This window comes from Amblyraja radiata, chromosome 11 (genome assembly GCF_010909765.2).
Source record: "Amblyraja radiata isolate CabotCenter1 chromosome 11, sAmbRad1.1.pri, whole genome shotgun sequence".
NCBI lineage: Eukaryota > Metazoa > Chordata > Chondrichthyes > Rajiformes > Rajidae > Amblyraja > Amblyraja radiata.
Genome location: NC_045966.1, coordinates 37,129,707 through 37,150,095, shown reverse-complemented (window position 1 = coordinate 37,150,095; position 20,389 = coordinate 37,129,707). Strand labels below are relative to the sequence as shown.

Here is a 20,389-nt window from a genome sequence, read left to right as displayed (position 1 = left end):
GCTCTTCTAATGTACAAACCTGCAATCTTTTTTGGATGTAGGATTAAATTGGAGTACTCGGGTAAAACATGCAAACTTCATACAGACAGCACCAGAGAAATTTGTGTTCATATCCTAACTCGGATCGCAAGATGTTCCCATGGCTTAGATAGTAAAATGAAAATATTATAAAAGACGCAATCTGAAAATCCTGCTTTGACTGTTTGTATTTAGTTCACTGGTTAGTGCCTTCAATAGGCTTGTTTGCCTCTCTTCTGATGCGTTTTAATCTCACTTATCCTTCAGTTACGTCATCATCGCTGGAGCCTCGTGATGGAGAGTGTTGTACCTTCTGACCGTGGGAACTATACCTGTGTGGTCGAGAACAAGTATGGCAGCATTAACCACAGTTACCAATTGGAAGTTCTGGGTAATATATACTTCATTCTCTATTAAAATGTGCATGTCATTTGAACAGAATGAGCATAAAATCCACTTTCATTGGCAACATAAATCTGTATGCTCCAGTTTAATGGAGCATACAGATATATTAGCTGTGCATATATTTTGGCTACACTGATCTTGGAATCAATAGGAGTACGAGTTGGTTGCTTTCGCACACCCAGTTCATCATTATTGTGAACACTGAAATTGTAGTCTGTAGATCCAAAGCAATATACATTGTTGAGCCCGTTAAGGGCAGTTTGTTTCACTCAGTACTTTCAAGCTATGCACTGTGCCACAAAAATGGGATAATTACATTAAAAAAAAACCTTTGAATAAAAATAAGATAATTATAGGGAAATGGGAGCCAATTTATGTCATTTTGATAATGTAAGATTAGTGCTTTTGGAATACAGGTTCAATTATGTCTAAATTCCAAATAATTGATAACAATCAAAAAGAAATAAAAGTCTACAAATGATTCAAAAATCTCCTTGAAAACCAGGTGTTTGTTTTGGACTTAGTAGTGGTTGACTTTGGATGTGAGTCGACTTGATGTTTCTGGTTGACCTGAGATGTCGTTATGGTGCAATTAGTCAGCGTAGGGTTGAAGTGGAACTTCAAAGAAACATCAAAGTCCCCAGCATTGTTAACTGATATATTGAAAACTATTAAGAGAGTTCTGATTTTCTATGTCACATTGCTTGCTTATCTGTAAGCCATATCTATCCACCATTGGGAATTGGGGAACAATGTTAAACAATTTCTGCTGGAAATTACTTAAAGAATGGAAGGAGTAAATGTGTATTGTTGCAATTAGCAAATTGGATATACTGAAAGCAAGAAGTAGTGAGTTCTGCCACTTTCTCCCTATTATATGTTATGGGTGACTGCGAATTATCAACATAAGAAATGCCGAGGTTAAAATAAATAGGAGCTCAAGTATTAGTATCCCCCCCAAAGTAATTATTTATTCATTCATTTTCAAAATTGCATGGTGCACTCACTATTTTGAATGTTCATGTTTTTTTTACCTTTCCTGACACACAGAGAGGTCTCCTCATCGGCCTATCCTGCAGGTCGGCCTGCCAGCCAACAAATCTGCAGTTGTGGGCAGCAATGTGGAGTTTCACTGCAGGGTTTTCAGTGATGCCCAGCCTCACATCCAATGGCTGAAGCATGTGGAGGTGAATGGCAGCAGATATGGACCCGATGAGGCCCCATATGTCCAGGTTTTAAAGGTACGTATGTGGTTCAAAAAATAAAGTTGCATTAAGTTCTATAAAACCCTAAAGTCAATAGAGCGCTTAGAGTACACTAAGTGGACACGCTGCTTCTCAAATAACCTTTACAGTAGGGTCCCATTGTTATTATTTTGGCACAAAGCTATGCTCCTAGAGCTTTGAATAACCCTGTTATTTCCTATTTCATCTCTGTGTAATCTAATACTATGCACCTGCAGAGCACAGTTTATACACATGTCCTCTGCAGAACATTATTCCTTAATCAGTTTATATTTTTCTCTCTCTCTTCACAGACTGCTGATATTAACAGCACTGAAATTGAAGTTCTTTACTTGCATAATATCACATTTGAAGATTCAGGGAAGTACACCTGTTTGGCAGGCAATTCTATTGGGATCTCGTACCACTCAGCCTGGCTGACAGTTTTACCAGGTGCGTTGTATAATGACTGAGACAGGGGCTAAACATTTTATTGTATCCATACCAGCATGCAAACAAGAGAGAGGCTGACTTGGATCCCGTGACCTGGGCCACATTCCTTTCTGGACCTCACTTAAACATTGAAATACAGCTCCAAAAGTGGACAAGGATGGGGCTAGATGTTGGAACAGCAAGCCAAGAATACCAAGAACACAACAGAATGGCCTATTTTAGTTCTAACAAAGAGTGCCAAAACAATCCTGGCACTGGGTGAAAGGGACAGGACTGGGAATGGTGAGATGCGAGTTTTTATTGTAAGATTGGGAGGAGCAGCAACCAGCGTCAGCAGTATAAAACCACGTAGATACTCAATGTGGCCGCGTCATTGACTGTCGCCATATCCATTTGTCAGGTTTGGCCCTGTACAACTTCCCCAATTTTAATTATATTCTGCTGCGACTTTTGAATGTGAATGAAATCCTCACCAATGCGGGCGGCACAATGGCGCAGCGGTAGAGGTGCTGCCTCCCAGCACCAGAGACCCGGATTCGATCGTGACCTTGGGTGCTGTCTGTGTAGAGTTTGCACGTTCTCCCTGAGACTGCATGAGTTTTCTGTGGGTTCTCTTGCTTACTCCCACATGCCAGAGATGTGCAGGTTGATTCGCTTCTGTAAATTTTACCCAGTGTGTAGGAAAGAACTGGTGTACGTGTGATCGTTGGTTGGCTCGGACTCAGTATATGGACCTGTTTCCATGGTATATCACTAAACTAAACTCATCTGCTGGGGTGGCCATGTCTGTTGTGAGATGAGGGAACATGCGATACTGCCAGTCACCACAGCATTCTGCCTCTACCAATCTTACTGGCACTAAGGGGGAAAATAGACCCTTGGCTGGAGATTTTATAAAGGAGAAGAGCCAATTATCGGTCTGTACAACATCTTTGTTGCCGTTTAGGAACGGACTCGGAGTTAGGTGCCGAAGACGCTGAGTTTTTGCATGTCATTTCACATACTTTTCTCAGTGACTTCAATAATATCTGTAGCTTGGTGATGACTATTCATGGAAATTGTTCTTTCCATTATTTCACAGAGGAAGAGGCCCCGAAAATAATTGACACCTCTGGGACTAAATATACGGACATCTTGATTTATGCTGCTACATCTTTGGCCATCATCCTGTCAGTGGTCATCGTCATACTGTGCAGGATGCAGGCAAATTCCAACAAAAGGGCATTTGACCCACTTCCTGTGCAGAAACTCTCCAAGTTCCCTTTTAAAAGACAGGTAAAACCCTGATCATCATTCAATAGGGCAGAATAATGCTTACAAAATAAATTACTAAAATGCAACAGCAATTCAATTGAACGTTGAATGGGTGTGTTTTACAACATGTTGCTCCTGCTTTTGTTCTTGTTCAGCTCTGGATCTGTCAATTCCTGTTAGTATCGGGTTACATGGGCACCACAGACCATTCACACCTTGCTCAAATGCTTAGAATTGATGATTAGGCAGGCTGTTCTGCCATCGTGGTGGTGGAAGACATCTTGTCAGAGCCTGCCCACCACCCTGAATTAAGGGCCTGCCCCACTTGGGCGTCATTTGCGCCTCATTTACGCGTCACGATGCATGACGCGCGCGTCGTAACGCATGCATGACGCGCGCATGCCGTGCATGGCGCGTGGTGACGTAGGCAGTGACGTGCAGTAGCGCGCGGCGCCCCAGAATTTGGGGATTCTCAAAACGCGCAAATGACGCCCAAGTGGGACAGGCCCTTTACTATATACCAGTTTAGAGTCGGAATATGCAAGTTGAGACTTTACTGAGGTCCAAGATTGCTGATCATGCCGTCTCCAACCCACAGCTAATGATGTATTAATTTCAACAGTTTATTGCTGAGATATAGATACCTGAAAAAGTAATCAACACATAAGAAAAATCACCAATAGTAACTTGTAATGTTGAATGACATAACTGCTTTTTTAAATTTGACTGTACCATGGTAGGATTTACCCTCCAACATATCACAATAAAGGGAATCAAACAGCATGTCTATGCAGTAAATCGCACAAACAATATAATAGTGCAACCATAGTGCATCAGCCATAGAAAATAAAACTTCACCAAATTACACCAACAATGTTATACAACTAAAATGTTATTTCAGTACAACCAGAGCAGGCCAGCACAATTACATTACAGCCAAAGTGCACCTACCTACAGCATCCAGTTAGGTCAAAATGCACCCTCATTAACATCGCAAAGCTAAACTGTCCAATCACTCTTGCAGTGTAGCCAAAGGGCCGATCATAGATATGCTAACATCAGACTAAGGCCGAAAGAAGGGTCTCAACCTGAAATGTCACCTATCCATGTTCTCTGGAGATGCTGTTTGTCCAGTACTTTGTATCCCTTGGTTAAAATGTACTGATATCATCATAGCGAGACCAATCTTCACAAACGTGTGGAGATTTGTGAATCTGAAGAAATGTTTTACTTCACACAGCCTAATAATTTATTTCATTGCATTTTTTTAGTTTTCACGAGAATCCAATTCTTCAATGAAGTCAAATGCCTCACTGGTCAGGGTGGCACGTCTATCCTCCAGTGGCACGCCCATGCTGGCAGGTGTTGTGGAGTTTGAGTTACCAATGGATCCAAAATGGGAATTCCATCGTGATAAGTAAGTGTAACATTGATATGATGAGGTTGCTTCTGGAATATCACACTTCTCATCTCATAGTAAACTGGACTGATGGCTTACCTAAATGCGTTTAAACAGAACATGAATCAAACTATCCTCCCATGTTGTCAATTACTGTAAGAGCAGTTCAGAGCACTATGACATCTTCTGTAAATGGTTAGTATTGTGGATCTGTTCTCGTGTATATTTTCCTAAAGATATTCATCAAAGAGAAAAATTGAAAATAAAGAATTCAAACAGCCTGGGAATATGCATGAGCAGGTATTGTGTATATATTTACAACTTGGTGTTCATTTTCCTTTCCAGACTGGTAATGGGGAAACCCCTCGGAGAGGGCTGTTTTGGACAGGTAGTCAAAGCAGAGGCATATGGGTTAAATAAGGACAACCCAGACAAACCAATTACTGTGGCTGTGAAATCACTCAAAGGTGAGCAAAATATGAAACTTTGTAATCAAGTTTGTTACTGGGTTCAGAAAGAAACGTGGTAGTCCAGGGACACAAGAAACTGCATATGCTGGAATTGTGAGCAAAACAACTGTGCTGCAGGAACTAAGCAGGTCAGGCAGCTTCTGTGGATGGAATGCTGGTGGTTGAATCTATTATCTAAATTATCCTAGTAAAATAATTAAGTAAACATTTATATGATCAGGTTGTATAATCCAAGTAATTCTATGCAACTGCTCCCTGTTTGTTCTAAATTGGTGATGGTAATAATGTTATTTGCTTAGTCATTTAATGAAATCAATGCAAAGAAAGCTGTTAAATATAACTTTTTAAAACTCATTTCCAGACGATGCTACAGAGAAAGACCTGGCAGATCTTATCTCAGAAATGGAGATGATGAAGATGATGGATAAGCATAAAAATATTATTAACTTGCTTGGTGCCTGCACGCAGGATGGTGAGTATATGGAGAATTTCTGTAGAATAGAAATTGTGTGGAATAGGATCATGTAATGATACATGATTTAATAGTACACAATGTATGTTGTGAGGACCACACAGGATGATAACATTGAATAATTTTGTACATGCATAACTAGAATGCACAAGGTAGCATATAGGTGTAGGAATGATCAGTGCGTCATTACACAGATATAAAATAGAACAACTGATACCCCATCATTAGACATTGTAAGATTGCATGGACAATGGGATACAGATGAAACTTTTGCTCCAATATATTATCATGCGCACTGATATGTTAATGTAGCCATTAGTGCTATAGTGTCACTGGATTGATGAATGCAGTGACACTATGGCCTGATGGGCTGCATCCCAGGGTACTTAAGGAAGTGTCTCTAGAAATCGTGGATGCATTGGTGATAATTTTCCAATGTTCTATAGACTCAGGATCAGTTCCTGTGGATTGGAGGGTAGCTAATGTTATCCCACTTTTTAAGACAGGTGGGAGAGAGAAAACGGGGAATTATAGACCAGTTAGCCTGACATCGGTGGTGGGGAAGATGCTGGAGTCAATTATAAAAGATTAGATAGCCGCACAGAATCGGTCCGAGTCAGCATGGATTTACGAAGGGGAAATCATGCTTGACTAATCTTCTGGAATTTTTTGACGATGTAACTAGGAAAATGGACAAGGACAAGAAGAGTGTACCTGGACTTTCAGAAAGCATTTGATAAGGTCCCACATAAGAGATTAGTGGGTAAATTAGTTGTTTATCTTTTTAAATATTTTACCTTGTATGTATCGTTAGCTTTTAGAAATGTTTGAATGGTGCACTGACTGGCTGACATTTTACAATTTCGTTGTACATGGTTCATGTTACAATGACAATAAAGAAACTATTCTATTCTATTCTATTCTAAAATTAGGGCACATGGTATTGGGGGTAGAGTGCTGACATGGACAGAGAAGTGGTTGGCAGACAGGAAACAAAGAGTAAGGATTAATGGGTCCCTTTCAGAATGGCAGGCAGTGACTAGTGGGGTACAGCAAGGCTCGGTGCTGGGACCGCAGCTATTTACTATATACATCAATGATTTGGATGACGGGATTCAAAGTAACATTAGCAAATTTGCAGAAGACACAAAGCTGGGTGGCAGTGTGAACTGTGAGGAGGATGCTATGAGAATGCAGGGTGACTTGTACAGGTTGGGGGAGTGGGCAGATGCATGGCAGATGAAGTTTAATGCGGAATAATGTGAGGTAGCAAACTTTGGTAGCAAAAACAGGAAGGCAGATTACAATCTAAATGGCGCCAAGTTGGGAAAAGGGGAAGTACAACGGGATCTGGAGGGTCCTTGTACATCAGTCTATGAAAGTAAGCATGCAGGTACAGCAGGCAGTGAATAAAAACGAATGGCATGTTGGCCTTTATAACAAGAAGAATTGAATATAGGAGCCAAGAGGTCCTTCTGAAGTTGTACAGAGCCCTGGTGAGACCACACCTGGAGTATTGTGTGCAGTTTTGGTCCCCTAATTTGAGGAAGGACATTCTTGCTATTGAGGGAGTGCAGCGTAAATTTACAAAGCTAATTCCCGGAATGGCGGGACTGTCATATGCTGAGAGAATGGAGCAGCTGGGCTTGTACACTCTGGAGTTTAGAAGGATGAGAGGGAATCTCATTGAAACATATAAGATTGTTAAGTGCTTGGACACGCTAGAGGCAGGAAACATGTTCCCGATGTTGGGGGAGTCCAGATCCAGGGGCCATAGTTTAAGAATAAGGAGTAAGCCATTTAGAACAGAGACGAGGAAACACTTTTTCTCACAGAGAGTGGTGAGCCTGTGGAATACTCTGCCTCCGAGAGCAGTGGAGGCGGGTTCTCTGGATGCTTTAAAGAGAGAGCTAGATAGGGCTCTTAAAATTAGCGAAGTCAGGGGATATGGGGAGAAGGCAGGAACGGGGTACTGATTGGGGATGATCAGCCATGATCACATTGAATGGCGGTGCTGGCTCGAAGGGCCGAATGGCCTACTCCTGCACCTATTGTCTATTAAATACGCTGGACTCTACTACCTGTCTATGAGAGAAGATTGTGTATGTTCTATTTCTAGTGTGTTATATTCCTATTTTAGCATGGAATGGGATGTTTTCTTCCAACATTTAAAGCATATTAATCGGTACTTAAGAGATTTTTGGAGTTTCCTTTATGTTTGAAATCTCATTCTATGATGTCCACTGAAAAGCACTGACATTTTGACAAAGATGAGCTTTGATAGTTTTCATGATTGGACACAATGCTATAATATAACATATGAAGTATGGCCACACTGATAAGCTGCTGGCAACAGCAATACCCTTAGAAGCAAATGCTTTGGAAAAGCAGGAAGCTGAAATGTTTCAAACTGTAATGAAGTACGGGTATAAACTTTGCATAATGGCATTTTGACTGTACCGTGACAGGTATACTGTAATCTGGCGAAATAAGCAAATTTATCGTGTAAATGGCATAAAAAGTACTACTTTTATTTGCTCAGTGTGCCGTTGTGAAAGTTGTTTCTTGGTGACCCAGGTCTGCTATATGTAATTGTGGAGTACGCAGCGAAAGGCAACTTGCGGGAATACCTCAGGGCTCGGCGGCCCCCTGGCATGGATTACAACTTTCAAATCACCAAAGTGCCAGACGAACAATTAACATTTAAAGATCTGATATCCAGTGCTTACCAAGTGGCACGGGGCATGGAATATTTGGCATCTAAAAAGGTATGTCATCAACTAATCTAGCTTTCTACATGACAGAGGTCTTGTCGGTCGCATGTCTGATTGAAGCCCAGGTGGATTGTTCATTTAATGTAGGGGGAGTTTGGGTATGTGCATTGGTCTCTTGGGATGGGTGAAAGGTCGTGTGAACAGAGCAATGTGGGAAGGGCAGTGTCTCACTTTCCCATGTTTGACGAGTAATAAGATGGTTCAAAAACAACATCCCTTGTTCACAAGCAAAGAGGAATGAGGCTCACATTACTGTCACTTCGAGGGATTAGATTTTTTAGGCTTATGAATTAGCCATCCTTTGCGGGATTTTCATCTGTTCACAGAAGGCTTGTTGCTGGGCTCGCATCTTAAGCACTCAGCTTGCAAATGAGCCACCATTAAAAGTATCCTTTTGGGTCACTAGTTGAGCAGCACTGCACTGTTTTAAACAGTACTGTCCAAGGTTGCCATATTACTGTCTGTCTCTGTGATACCTCACCCTCAACTGCTTGTTTACTAGTTGTGATGAAAGCTACTGCTGTGACACAGATGTGAATGTGCTAAGTACATTTTTTTAATTCTCTCCGCAGTGTATCCATCGTGACTTGGCAGCCAGGAATGTGCTTGTAACTGAAGACAATGTCATGAAAATTGCAGACTTTGGCCTGGCACGAGGTGTGAACAACATTGACTATTACAAGAAAACCACAAATGTAAGTAGCTGTACACACTGGCTACTACAATCAGAGGCCGGACTTTATTGAGTTATAAATATAAATAATATCACCTCTAGGCCTTCTTCTGACTATTTTAATTTATTCTTCAGAGTGGGAGTTGGGGAGAAACATACCGAGAACTGAGAAGAGGCAAATGTTTGGTGATTTCTCCAGACAATATATGAGATTGAAAAGACACTTGAATTTCTGAGGTCTATAGGAATTGGACAATAAACATTTTTTAAGATATAATCATATTCACAATTTTGAATTAAAAAACAACCAACCTCTGTTGGAAGACAGAACAAAAAAGGCACTCCTGCTAAATAGAAATATGGAAGTGAAAGGCAGCACAGTGGTAGAGTAGTTAGTACTGCTTCCTTATTTCTCTATGGCCTGAGTTTGATTCTGACCTTGGGTGGAGATAGCAACTCCTTCCTGTGACCATATGGGGTTATATTGGGTGCTCTGGTTTCCTGCCACATTACAAAGATGTACTAGTAGGTTAATTAGCCATGGTAAATCATTCTAGGCATAGAAGGAGCCAAGAGAATCAAAAGTTCACATCAAAAGAATCTAAAGGGCACATGGGAGAAATAAGTTGCAGGGATGCAAGGGCCAAAAAAAGGAGGAGAAACCTGTTTGGTACATATATACATAGACAATAAGTGCAGGAATAGGCCATTTGGCCCTTCGCGCCAGCACCGCCATTCAATGTGATCATGGCTGATCATCCACAATCAGTACCCCGTTCCTGCCTTCTCCCCATACCCCTTGATTCCGCTAGCCCTAAGAGCTCTATCTAACTCGCTTTTGAATGCATCCAGTGAATCAGCCTCCACTGCCTTCTGAGGCAGAGAATTCCACAAATGCACAACTCTGTGTGAAAACGTTTTTCCTCATCTCAGTTCTAAAAGGCCTACCCCTTATTCTTAAACTGTGGCCCCTGGTTCTGGACTCCCCCAACATCGGGAACATGTTTCCTGCATCTAACGTGTCCAATCGCCTCATCCTTCTAAATTTGGTGGCCTCCTTCTGTGCAGCAATGAGTAAATTAAGTCAAATTTAGCTAAGGAATTAGTTATGTGGGAGACACTGTTCTGAAGGTTAGGCAACATTGTTTTGTGATGCTTCTCAAGCATTGCCATAGGACGACAGATGGCACAATGGGCTAAGTGTTCGGCTGGCAACCTGAAGGTGGCCGGTTCGAATCCTGCTTGGAGTGTGTACTGTCGTTGTGTACTTGGGCAAGACACTTCACCTACCTTTGCCTGGGACTAGAGACGGAAATTAGCTACAATCTCGCATATTTACATGCAAATGTTCATTAATATGCACTGCCCTATAAACAAATTATTATTATTATTCCATGCCAACCCAGACATCATATCATAACCCTAAAGCCCACGAGAGGTTAACCATTTCCAGGCTCTCCATACGGTGTAACCATGATTTCATTTCAATTATTTCATTTCAATTATTCATTTCAAATATCTCCCATTTGCTTAGGAAATATGCTGGAGCACTTCGTGCCCCAATTAAAAATGCATCCAAATTTTGTGAAAGAAGACAAGTCCTCAGAACAAAATCTAGTGTTGTAGCCCTCTCTAAGTAATCAACTCTGAGTAATTCCTACTCGCATCGTTCATTGTGCTGTTTGAAACCCCAACACTTGGCTGCAGTTGACAATTTGTCATGGAGTTAATTTGAAAGTACATTGAACTTGTCAAAAGGGAACATTAGGCTCACTGACAATGGCTTTTATGTTTCATTCCAGGGTCGCTTGCCAGTAAAGTGGATGGCGCCAGAGGCCTTATTTGATAGAGTGTACACACACCAGAGTGACGTGTAAGTACTGATCATGTTTAAGTACGCTAAGTATTAGATTCCCTTTCTCAATCTCAATACACTGTAGAAGAAAGCTACAATGTAGATGAATGACAGAAGCCCACCAGTCCTGTGTTACTACACTCTGCAAGTAATGGATCGACAAAGTTGGACACACTGCCAAAATATTATCTTGTGTTCCTGACAGAAACCATTATCTGACCTTGGATATAATTTATTTATATAGTTTAAGAAATGTTATGAAATCCACTCCAATTGAAGGGACTGTTTTGGGATACTGTGTCATATGGATGTAAGTCAACCATTTTGTTTATTATGCTGCATAGGGAGGAACTGCAGATGCTGGTTTAAACCCAAAGACAGACACAAAAAGCTGGAATAATTCAGCTCGGGATTGAAATCATCCTTATTTCTACCAAAATGAATTATGTAACCTGGTCATAATGACTAACCTGTAGACTCATGAAGAGTACCAAACTATGGTCAAGATGGCGATCACCAGGGGCATATGGGATTCTGGTCTATATGCAGTTGCTGAAATCAAGTAATGCACATTGATGCTGGTGTTCAACAAAATTCCAAGAAATACGATCTTGGTTTTTTCAGGCTGTGTTGTCGCCAGGATTAAGAATCTGATGCCGAGGTTTGCAAGGACCACCTCCTGCATGAATATAATCCACCAATTTTAGTATGGGCAACATGCTAACATTCTTCAGCACTGGACTGCCATAGGCGGCAGTATCAAATAATGATCAAGAACAGAGTAGAACTAAGCAAATCACCCTGACCCAGTTAAAATCTGGTCAAAACGTTGCTGTCTGACCCACCCAATCCTTAGACATCATCACATCCTGCCAGGCTCATGTTGGGCAGCCAGGCTCCAATTCTTATCTGGAAAAAATGTTTAGAGCTATAAATAGGGCGGCACAGTGACTCAGTGGTCGAGCTGCTGCCTTACAGTGCCAGAGACCTGGGTTCGATCCTGACTATGGGTGCTATCTGTACGGTGTTTGCACATTCACCCTGTGACCACATGGGTTTTCTGCGGGTGCTCCAGTTTCTTCCAACATTCTGAAGACATGCAAGTTTGTAGGTTAATTGGCTTCTGTACATTGTCCTTAATGTGTTGGATAGGTATGGAGTATGGGTGAGTGCGGACTTGGAGGACTGAAGGGCCTGTTTCCACGCTGTATCTGAAAACTAAACTAAATAGAAATATTTTCTTCACACAGCAAATGATCAAGATGTGGAGTAGATTTCACGATTAAATAGTGAAAGCAAAAATTTGACAGTTGTAATGGGGTGAATCCAGTTTGGACAAATGACAGTCTTCATCCTGCATAATTACCATGTGTTCTCATAAAATTAACGAGGTTAATTTCAATTTGCATTGATTAATGAAAATGGTACTAAATCAGATGCCATCAGCACTTTAATGAATACCTAATTAAATTATTTTTGCCACTCCACAATATTCATACAATATTCCCTGGGTCAATAGACAATAGAGTGATCTAATATTTTGCTGTTTGTTCCTACTTCAATGCAGATGGTCATTTGGAGTCTTGATGTGGGAAATCTTCACACTAGGCGGCTCACCCTATCCAGGAATCCCCGTGGAGGAACTCTTCAAACTTCTCAAAGAAGGCCATCGGATGGACAAGCCATCAAATTGTACACATGAGCTGTAAGTTACACATCAGCATCACATTGATTTATATGTATATAACATGTGTAGATTTGTGAATCTACGCTTTACTATTTTGAGCTATAATTATTTTATAAAATGGCATATCCCCTGTGTGTGTTTTTCCCCTCTGAGCATGCAAAATTTACTGAAGAGCAGGAAAAGAAGTTTTGATGATCTTAGCTATGAATGTTTAATATTATATCCTGGAAACATCACTAAAGAACCAGGGGCATTCATATTCCTGAAATATCCTCCAGTGATGTGCACCTAATGCTGAATAAAAGGGTAAATGTATTTGGTGATTAAAGACAGATTCAGTGATAACATGTTGCTCACATTCTTTCAAAATGATCTGTGTAAAACTCCTGTTATTGAATCTCACAAGTTATATGTTTCTGCTTCAGGTACTTGCTGATGAGGGAGTGCTGGCATGCAGTGTCTTCCCAAAGACCAATGTTCAAGCAACTGGTCGCAGAACTTGACAAGATCTTGAGTTCTATATCGGACGAGGTCTGTACACCTGCGATATGTTGAGATTTCTTCATTGCACAATTCCACCCCAACCTTTGTACACCCTATCCAGAAAGGAATCAAAATACCTTGATAAGCTGTTTCACTTTTGTTTCCTGAAAATTGGAGAAGGGGAGCCCAATATCTTTCTCAAACTCTTCTTCTAGTTAAGAACTGCCATAGTTAAAATCCAAACCTCCTGCTACCCTAGTTCTACGTCTTTATGTTTCCTCATTAGCATTTTCTGCGTAATACCTTCATAGCATTATAGACCTTAGCCTTTCATCTTCATTTCAGTACTAACACCAGAATTAAGACATTAAAACTTCTTGAGCATTATAAATCTGATCATTGCATGGTGCAAGTAACCCCTCAATGAATGTCTTGTATCTCATTCTCCTCGAGAAATATAATGATGCTGTATGTTAAAGGTCAAATCAATATAAGATTATTGGTACAATCTAAATGAAAACAATTTGAAGCTGAAAGGTTCTTATCACTCATGATTTTACGTGCACAACGCAATCAAGATAGTCATGATTGTAAATGTGATCATTCCTTGGTGAGGCTCATAATGTTTTATTATAATCCATCACCGTTGTACTTTGGTCCCTAACCCCAGCCACATTTCTGGTACAGGTGAATGTTTCCTTTCACCGCACCACTGCTTTACAACTTCCAAATGGGATTGCCAATTTAATGTAAACTTAGCTTAATTGTAGGAATTTTGTTGAGGATCGGCACACATTCAAAATAGGTTTCATCAGTACAAATCCAATCTTGTTAAATCATCAGAAGGAGGTGTACCTTCATTCCATCCTTCTACATGAGAATTTTTTTTAAAGCCAAGATATTTGGGACGACAGATGGCACAATGGGCTAAGTGTTCGGCTGGCAACCGGAAGGTAGCCGGTTCGAATCCCGCTTGGAGTGCATACTGTGGTTGTGTCCTTGGGCAAGACACTTCACCCACCTTTGCCTGTGTGTGAATGTGTGTGAATGTGTGTGAGTGATTGGTGGTGGTCGGAGGGGCCGTAGGCGCAGATTGGCAGCCACGCTTCCGTCAGTCTGCCCCAGGGCAGCTGTGGCTACAGAAGTAGCTTACCACCACCGAGTGTGACTGAGGAGTGAATGAATAATGCGATGTAAAGCGCCTTGAGTATTAGAAAGGCACTATATAAATCCCATCCATTATTATTATTATTATATTAAAATTTAGTGTATCAACCATCTGCTTCTGGCCATTCCCCTACTACAGAGGAATCTTTCATCTCAGCTGTTTTCTTAAAAGTAAAATGATAATTTTATTCTATGATAAATGTTATTTCTTTGATGCTTTTCCAATGAAGTGAGCATATCTGTATTTTTCCTCAACAGTATTTGGACCTCTCAACTCCCTTTGAGCAATATTCTCCCTCGTGTGAGGACAGCAACAGTACGTGTTCCTCTAACGACTCTGTCTTTGCCCATGAGCCCTTGTCCGATGACCCGTGCTTACTCGGCTATCGTGATTGCAACACTCGAAGCAGGACTTGAGAGAAATGTAATCCTGGAACTGTCGTCTCAATACGCTTAATTTTCTTGTAATTCACCAAAGCAGTTGAATTGGGGCTGGTCCAAAAATGGATTGAGACTGATTTCCCCCAAAAACTGCCTCTTCCTGAAAGCTATGAAATATTCTTCCATGGCAAAGTGCTGTAGACCCATTATGGTGTTCACTGGCTCAGACGTATCATGATTCACGCCTTTCGAGACTGATGACTATGACAATAAAAAGCCATATTTGAATAAGGAGAAGCCTAAGTATTCAGGCACAGGGTCACATCAGAGCTCACTGTTACAGGAGCACTGTGCTTTACCTCTTGATTGTATACATTACCATGTGACACTATCAAGGGGGCTGCTGCTTCACAGCTTGATGACAAATGGCAGTGAAGGAGCATTAATTCAGCCACAACAGACACCATTAAAGAAGTTACCTGGAACAGAATCCATCTGGTCATTAAGAAGCAACCAATAAAACAAAGTATTCACCAAACAGAAATCATATCACTTCCCTCAATCTTTAATGTACCCTTCCATGATTGAAACATGAAGTGAAAGACTGCCACCGTGAAAATCTTGTCAATGGATCAAATCTATCATCCAAAAATAAAATTGTTAGCAGCATTATAGACTGTACCCATTACCTTGTGAAATTATCTCATTCAGTGTCAGGAAGTTTTTATTTGTATTGATTTTGCTCAATATAGGACAAAGTCATTGCGAAGGCGAGGTTTTCCAGGTAACTATTAACTGGTCGTAAAATATTTCCACCAGCCACATACACCAATCACAGAGTTATGTACCTTCAAATGATGCAATGATCTGGTATCTCGTTTTTAAAATAAATATATCTTTACATCTAGACATACAAATAGCCATCAAATTAACGTGTTATAATTCTATTTTTCAACCAGTCTTGCAAAGCTGGTGCAGATGCTCAGGGAACAGCCTGTTCTGAATATCCAGTGGCCAACCTCACTGAAAATAATTTGTATGTATAGTGCAAACATATTGCTTTTTTTGTGTTAAGAAAAAATGGATCTGAAGTACCAGACACAATTGGCAATATAACAGCAAGGAATCATCCAGCTGGGTAACCAGATCCACTTTCACCTATAAACACGGCAATTAGTCTCACAAGCGCAATTACCACAGCAACTGCTCTTTGTAGAAAATTGAATACATTTCACTGTGTGAATGAACAACTTCGAGAACAGCTGGTCAAGTTCTTTGTATCAACAGTTATCCAGACGACCATTGGTTTGCTGTTTAATATTCTGCAAAAAACTGTAACATAAAGAAAGATTTGTGTCTGAAACTTTCTTTAAGTAGCCTATCCAAAACCTTTTGGCATTCATACTTCCTTTGCTGGTTATCAGTGTCAATATTTCTGTGGCTTAAAATATTTGCAGTCTTTATTGGAGACATCTGCAGAAAAATTCTTTGAGTTATTTTCTGAATAATTGCAATTATTTTCTTTAGTTATTTGCTTATTTTCTGGTCTTCTACACTGTGAGGAAGGAGAACAAGCAGCCGGAAAGAATAGTTAACTTTTACTCTAGTTTTACCTTTTTACCACTGTGGGGGTTCTCAGACCTTTGCTCGATACAGTGAAGAGATCCAGTTAGTGATTTATGGGAAATGGGGTGAAGGGTGAAATTGGAGTAACAAATCAATGTCCCGACGTTCCAGGAACCAGGGAGCCAGGGTCAAGGCGCCAAAATACTTCAGTGATTTTTTTTTCTTCTTGTCATTCTACAGATAGTGGGAGCAGGAATCTTCATAGTTGGCTTGTATCCTGAAAACTGGCTCCCCTGTGAACATCAAAATCATGTTCGGGCAGTGGCCGGGCAATCAAAAACACGGTTTCTCTTTGGATGCTAAGCTGCTGTTATTTGTCAAGTTCATGTATTATTTTAAAATCTGCCACCATGGTTCTAAAATGTGGTGCACGATGAGAAGTTAGCTTTTCTGCAGTATTCGTGAATATGGTGCTGTAGAACTAGGTGGAGAAGGAGATTTTCATGTTATGACCTCAGGACCTTGACGATGTGACCAGCAGAGTTGCCACACAATGCCTGAATTGTCCTCTCCTGTTAAATCACATTTCTTGTAAATATGATTGAATTGAATGTAACCGGACAGAGTATCTTACATTGGCATGTTTATTGCATACAAATTGTTGCTTTTTATAACTTATTTTTCTTTCTGAAACTACAATGAGATGCCTTTCCATCGTGGTCTTGGAATTTAGTTTATGAAGACAGAGGTTTATAGTATTTGTGTACAATAAAATGTGTGGTTTTAATCGAAGGGCAAAATGGTGGGTAGCTTCGGACTGAAAGCTTATTGCCTGTCTTCATTAAGTTGCTGATGGTTAATCAGTTCACGGATGACTGGCTTTCTGTATGCTGGTTCTTTTTTAATTCTTTATTTACGTTCACCTTGGAGCTTCACCTTTAAGGTCAGGATTGGAATAAAACAAAATCCAGACATATGTAACAGGATTCAACCCAGACAAGCAGTAGGAAACAGAACTGAGGTAGAGCTCTTCATCATCCTGGTGGAGATAGGACGCTGATTAAGAATTGAACCGAAAGATGCTGTAATCGTACAGCTTCAGATTTGTTATTATCACATCACATCTCATCGTTCATTTACCAGTAAGCCACCACCATTGTCACTGGTGGTACAAAGAATGGCTGTGTAATATTTGTCACCATTTATGGAAACCTAACTTTTAAATTGCCAAATATAAAATCAGAAGGTGCTGGAATACTCTAGTGGCCAAGTAGTGGCTCTCTATTTCCCTCTCTCTCTATTTTTCTTTGTTGCACTCTCCCTTCTGCGTTCTCTTCCCCCTTCTGCATCCTCTCTCCCATTTGCTTGCCCTCATTTTTGCGGCCTCTGTTTTTGCCCTCTCTGTTTTGCTCTCTTTCTCTCATCTGCACCCACGCCCTTTCTCTCTTTTGCACCCTCCCTCTTACACTTTTATGCTCTCCCCATTTCTCTCCTTTTCAGCAGCATGAAAGGTGGATTGTTTTTCTCTCCATTGATTCTGCTTGGCCTGCACAGTATTTATAGCAATTCCTGATTTGAATTCAGATTCCTTGCAATAACCTGTTGGGTTTTTTTTGCTTCTTTTTGATTTAAATTGCTTGTATATCAATTCAAAAAGGGGAAGCCACCTTTTTACCTCATCCATTCTCCTGAAATTAGTTCAGATTAACGACACAAGAAAGATGATCAGATATTGCAGCTTGAGCATGATTCACAAATTTAGTGGGGTCTTGACTAAACTTTTAATACATCTCCTTGCCTGATCCCCTTGTGCAAACCAGTGATCAAATCAGCATAATTTCAATCTCTTCAATATATGGTTCAGAGTTTGCTATCATAAATTATTGTTTATATTCATTCCTATGGGACGTAGCAACGGCAAGACACTGAGGTGTATGTCCATTGTGGCAATCTGTGGACTTAATTTGCTCGTTGTGATACCTCTATGCTCCCTTAAATCAGCTTTTTTTGCCTAGTTCCAATGTGAAACCCCCAAGGCATGTTTTGAGGATCCTGGAAGAATATTTACTTGGACTATTAGTTGGGCCTTCAATCTAGAAGGATGATCAGATTTCCCAAGCATCGTGCTAAAATTCGGAACCAAATTTGTTATGCTGCTATATACTGGTCTTATCAAGACAAATGGAAACTAATTATTCTAGATTGCTCTGACTAGAGTGGTGCTTGCCAGTTACTATACTCTTGTCTTACCAAAGCTAGTGCTACACCAACAGTTAAATATTTACGGTAACAGTGCCGAGAAGGTTTCAGAAATCTTAACAAAGTGGGAAAGAAACAGAATTTTTTTTTAAATGCCATCAATGAACGTATTTTATGCTACTTTGAATGGAATCTTTCATTGCAGGATGATTATTGCATTAATAGAGTAGTTCGTTATATTAGATCAATAATTTTATCAATAATATTGTTTAAGTATTAATCAATTATATTGTAAGTGATATACACAGGAATACATGCAGTTTTATTAGAGGGAACATTTTTAATAACTGAACAGCAGGATTTTCCTAACTGGCCTTGTGTGTAATTGTCCTATTGAACTGGGCAGAGAATTATTAAGAATCAATTTTCACAATATATATTCTGAATTGTGAATGAACATAACACCTAATGTATGTGTCACGTAAACAATCAACCTCTTTCGTTTAAATTGATCGCATAATTCTAATTCAGTGATGCATACACATATCAACAAAATGTTCCGTGTTTCTCACAAATATCAACATCAATGCAAATACTCAATCTCGCATGTCTGTGGTAACACCATCTTTTCTTGTACACTTCTATTCCCTTGTCATGCATATATGCCATCATTTTCACAAATTCAAATATAAATTTCCTTTTGTATTCGTGTCTATGCATTCTGCATTACGTAGATAAATGTGGCCTGTTCATCTTGCTCCCTGCTTGCATGTCAGCCTAACATCACCACTGCTATTGCCTGGATCAGTTCTTAAGACAGTCATACCACAACAAGAATATTGCATACTTCCAGAAAGGTATTCTATTGAGCCAAAATAATGATCACCAAAATATTATTTTGATTGAAAAGAAAACAGGTGGAATTTCTCCCCAACTGGCACATTTTAGCTCAATGCCATTGTGTTAACGCATTGATGAGAACATTCCAGAAAATAGCTCAATATTTTATAAGTGTGTGTAAAATAAAATGTATTTTTACAATTCACAGAATTACATTTAATTTATTGTGTTTTATGAAAAAATATATATATTCTAGGTTGAAGTTCTTGAGGGTCTCATCTTCCTTGAAATTCTATTTGAAGATGTTTGAAGTCAACCCAATAATGTGTTACTTCTCCATTTTTGGACGTAGAAGGATAATTAAAAATCAACCAGAGCAAATATGATAATTCTTCCCTTTTAATATTTGAATTAATCTGTGGAAGTTTCCTCGTCTATATCCTGTACTATGTAAAAGATTATTGAAAGAGACTGATCTACTGAACCTTATCTACGTACCTCATGTATTCAGTTAATAAACATCAGTTTTAGGGCGACATAAATAAAATTTAAGATTAAATCAGGTTATGATGTCTGTCTCTGTTTGTTAAAAATCCCAGTTTAATAGAAAGAGAAATTGGTGTAAAGCAATAACAGCAATCAACTCAACCTCCTGTACATCTAAGAATTAAATAGCTATCAAACAAACGAGCATGCTAATGGGAATGTATTATCAAAGGCAAAATGGTGAAACAACTTAGCACAGGAACTTGAGAGTGTGAAGCTGGAAGGCAGGTCCCTCAATGGGTAATGTTCACAAGTGTAAAATTATTTTTTAGTGAAGAATAATTCAAGGCCCTTTTACTTTAATAACAACATCATTAGGAATATAAGAGGCAAAGGATCTCAAACAAATTCTTATGGAAGATGTATCTCGCAATTGCCAGCAATGCTGACACTAATGCTGTATCTCACACTTGGGTTCAAGGACTATGAAGAGATTGCAGAAGCAGAAGGGGTTGTTAGCTATCAAAGTGGGAGTTGAGGTCAGGATTTTTAGGATGAGATGAATGATTGTGAATGGGGTTGAG

General features: G+C 39.8%; 1 protein-coding gene across 1 annotated transcript in view; it reads left to right on the top strand.

The window, feature by feature from the left end:
- The window catches only part of LOC116978502 (fibroblast growth factor receptor 4-like), a 56,440-nt gene extending 36,557 nt beyond the window's left edge, over nt 1-19,883 (top strand). Inside the window, exons 6-18 of the mRNA XM_033029679.1 lie at nt 286-409; nt 1,474-1,664; nt 1,961-2,099; nt 3,181-3,374; nt 4,625-4,770; nt 5,098-5,219; nt 5,584-5,694; nt 8,272-8,462; nt 9,041-9,163; nt 10,944-11,014; nt 12,564-12,701; nt 13,109-13,214; nt 14,592-19,883. Coding sequence (XP_032885570.1) covers nt 286-409; nt 1,474-1,664; nt 1,961-2,099; nt 3,181-3,374; nt 4,625-4,770; nt 5,098-5,219; nt 5,584-5,694; nt 8,272-8,462; nt 9,041-9,163; nt 10,944-11,014; nt 12,564-12,701; nt 13,109-13,214; nt 14,592-14,750 — 1,815 coding nt within the window. The 3' untranslated portion in view covers nt 14,751-19,883. The remainder of the gene's footprint in view (nt 1-285; nt 410-1,473; nt 1,665-1,960; nt 2,100-3,180; nt 3,375-4,624; nt 4,771-5,097; nt 5,220-5,583; nt 5,695-8,271; nt 8,463-9,040; nt 9,164-10,943; nt 11,015-12,563; nt 12,702-13,108; nt 13,215-14,591) is intronic.
- Nucleotides 19,884-20,389: the final 506 nt, after the last annotated feature.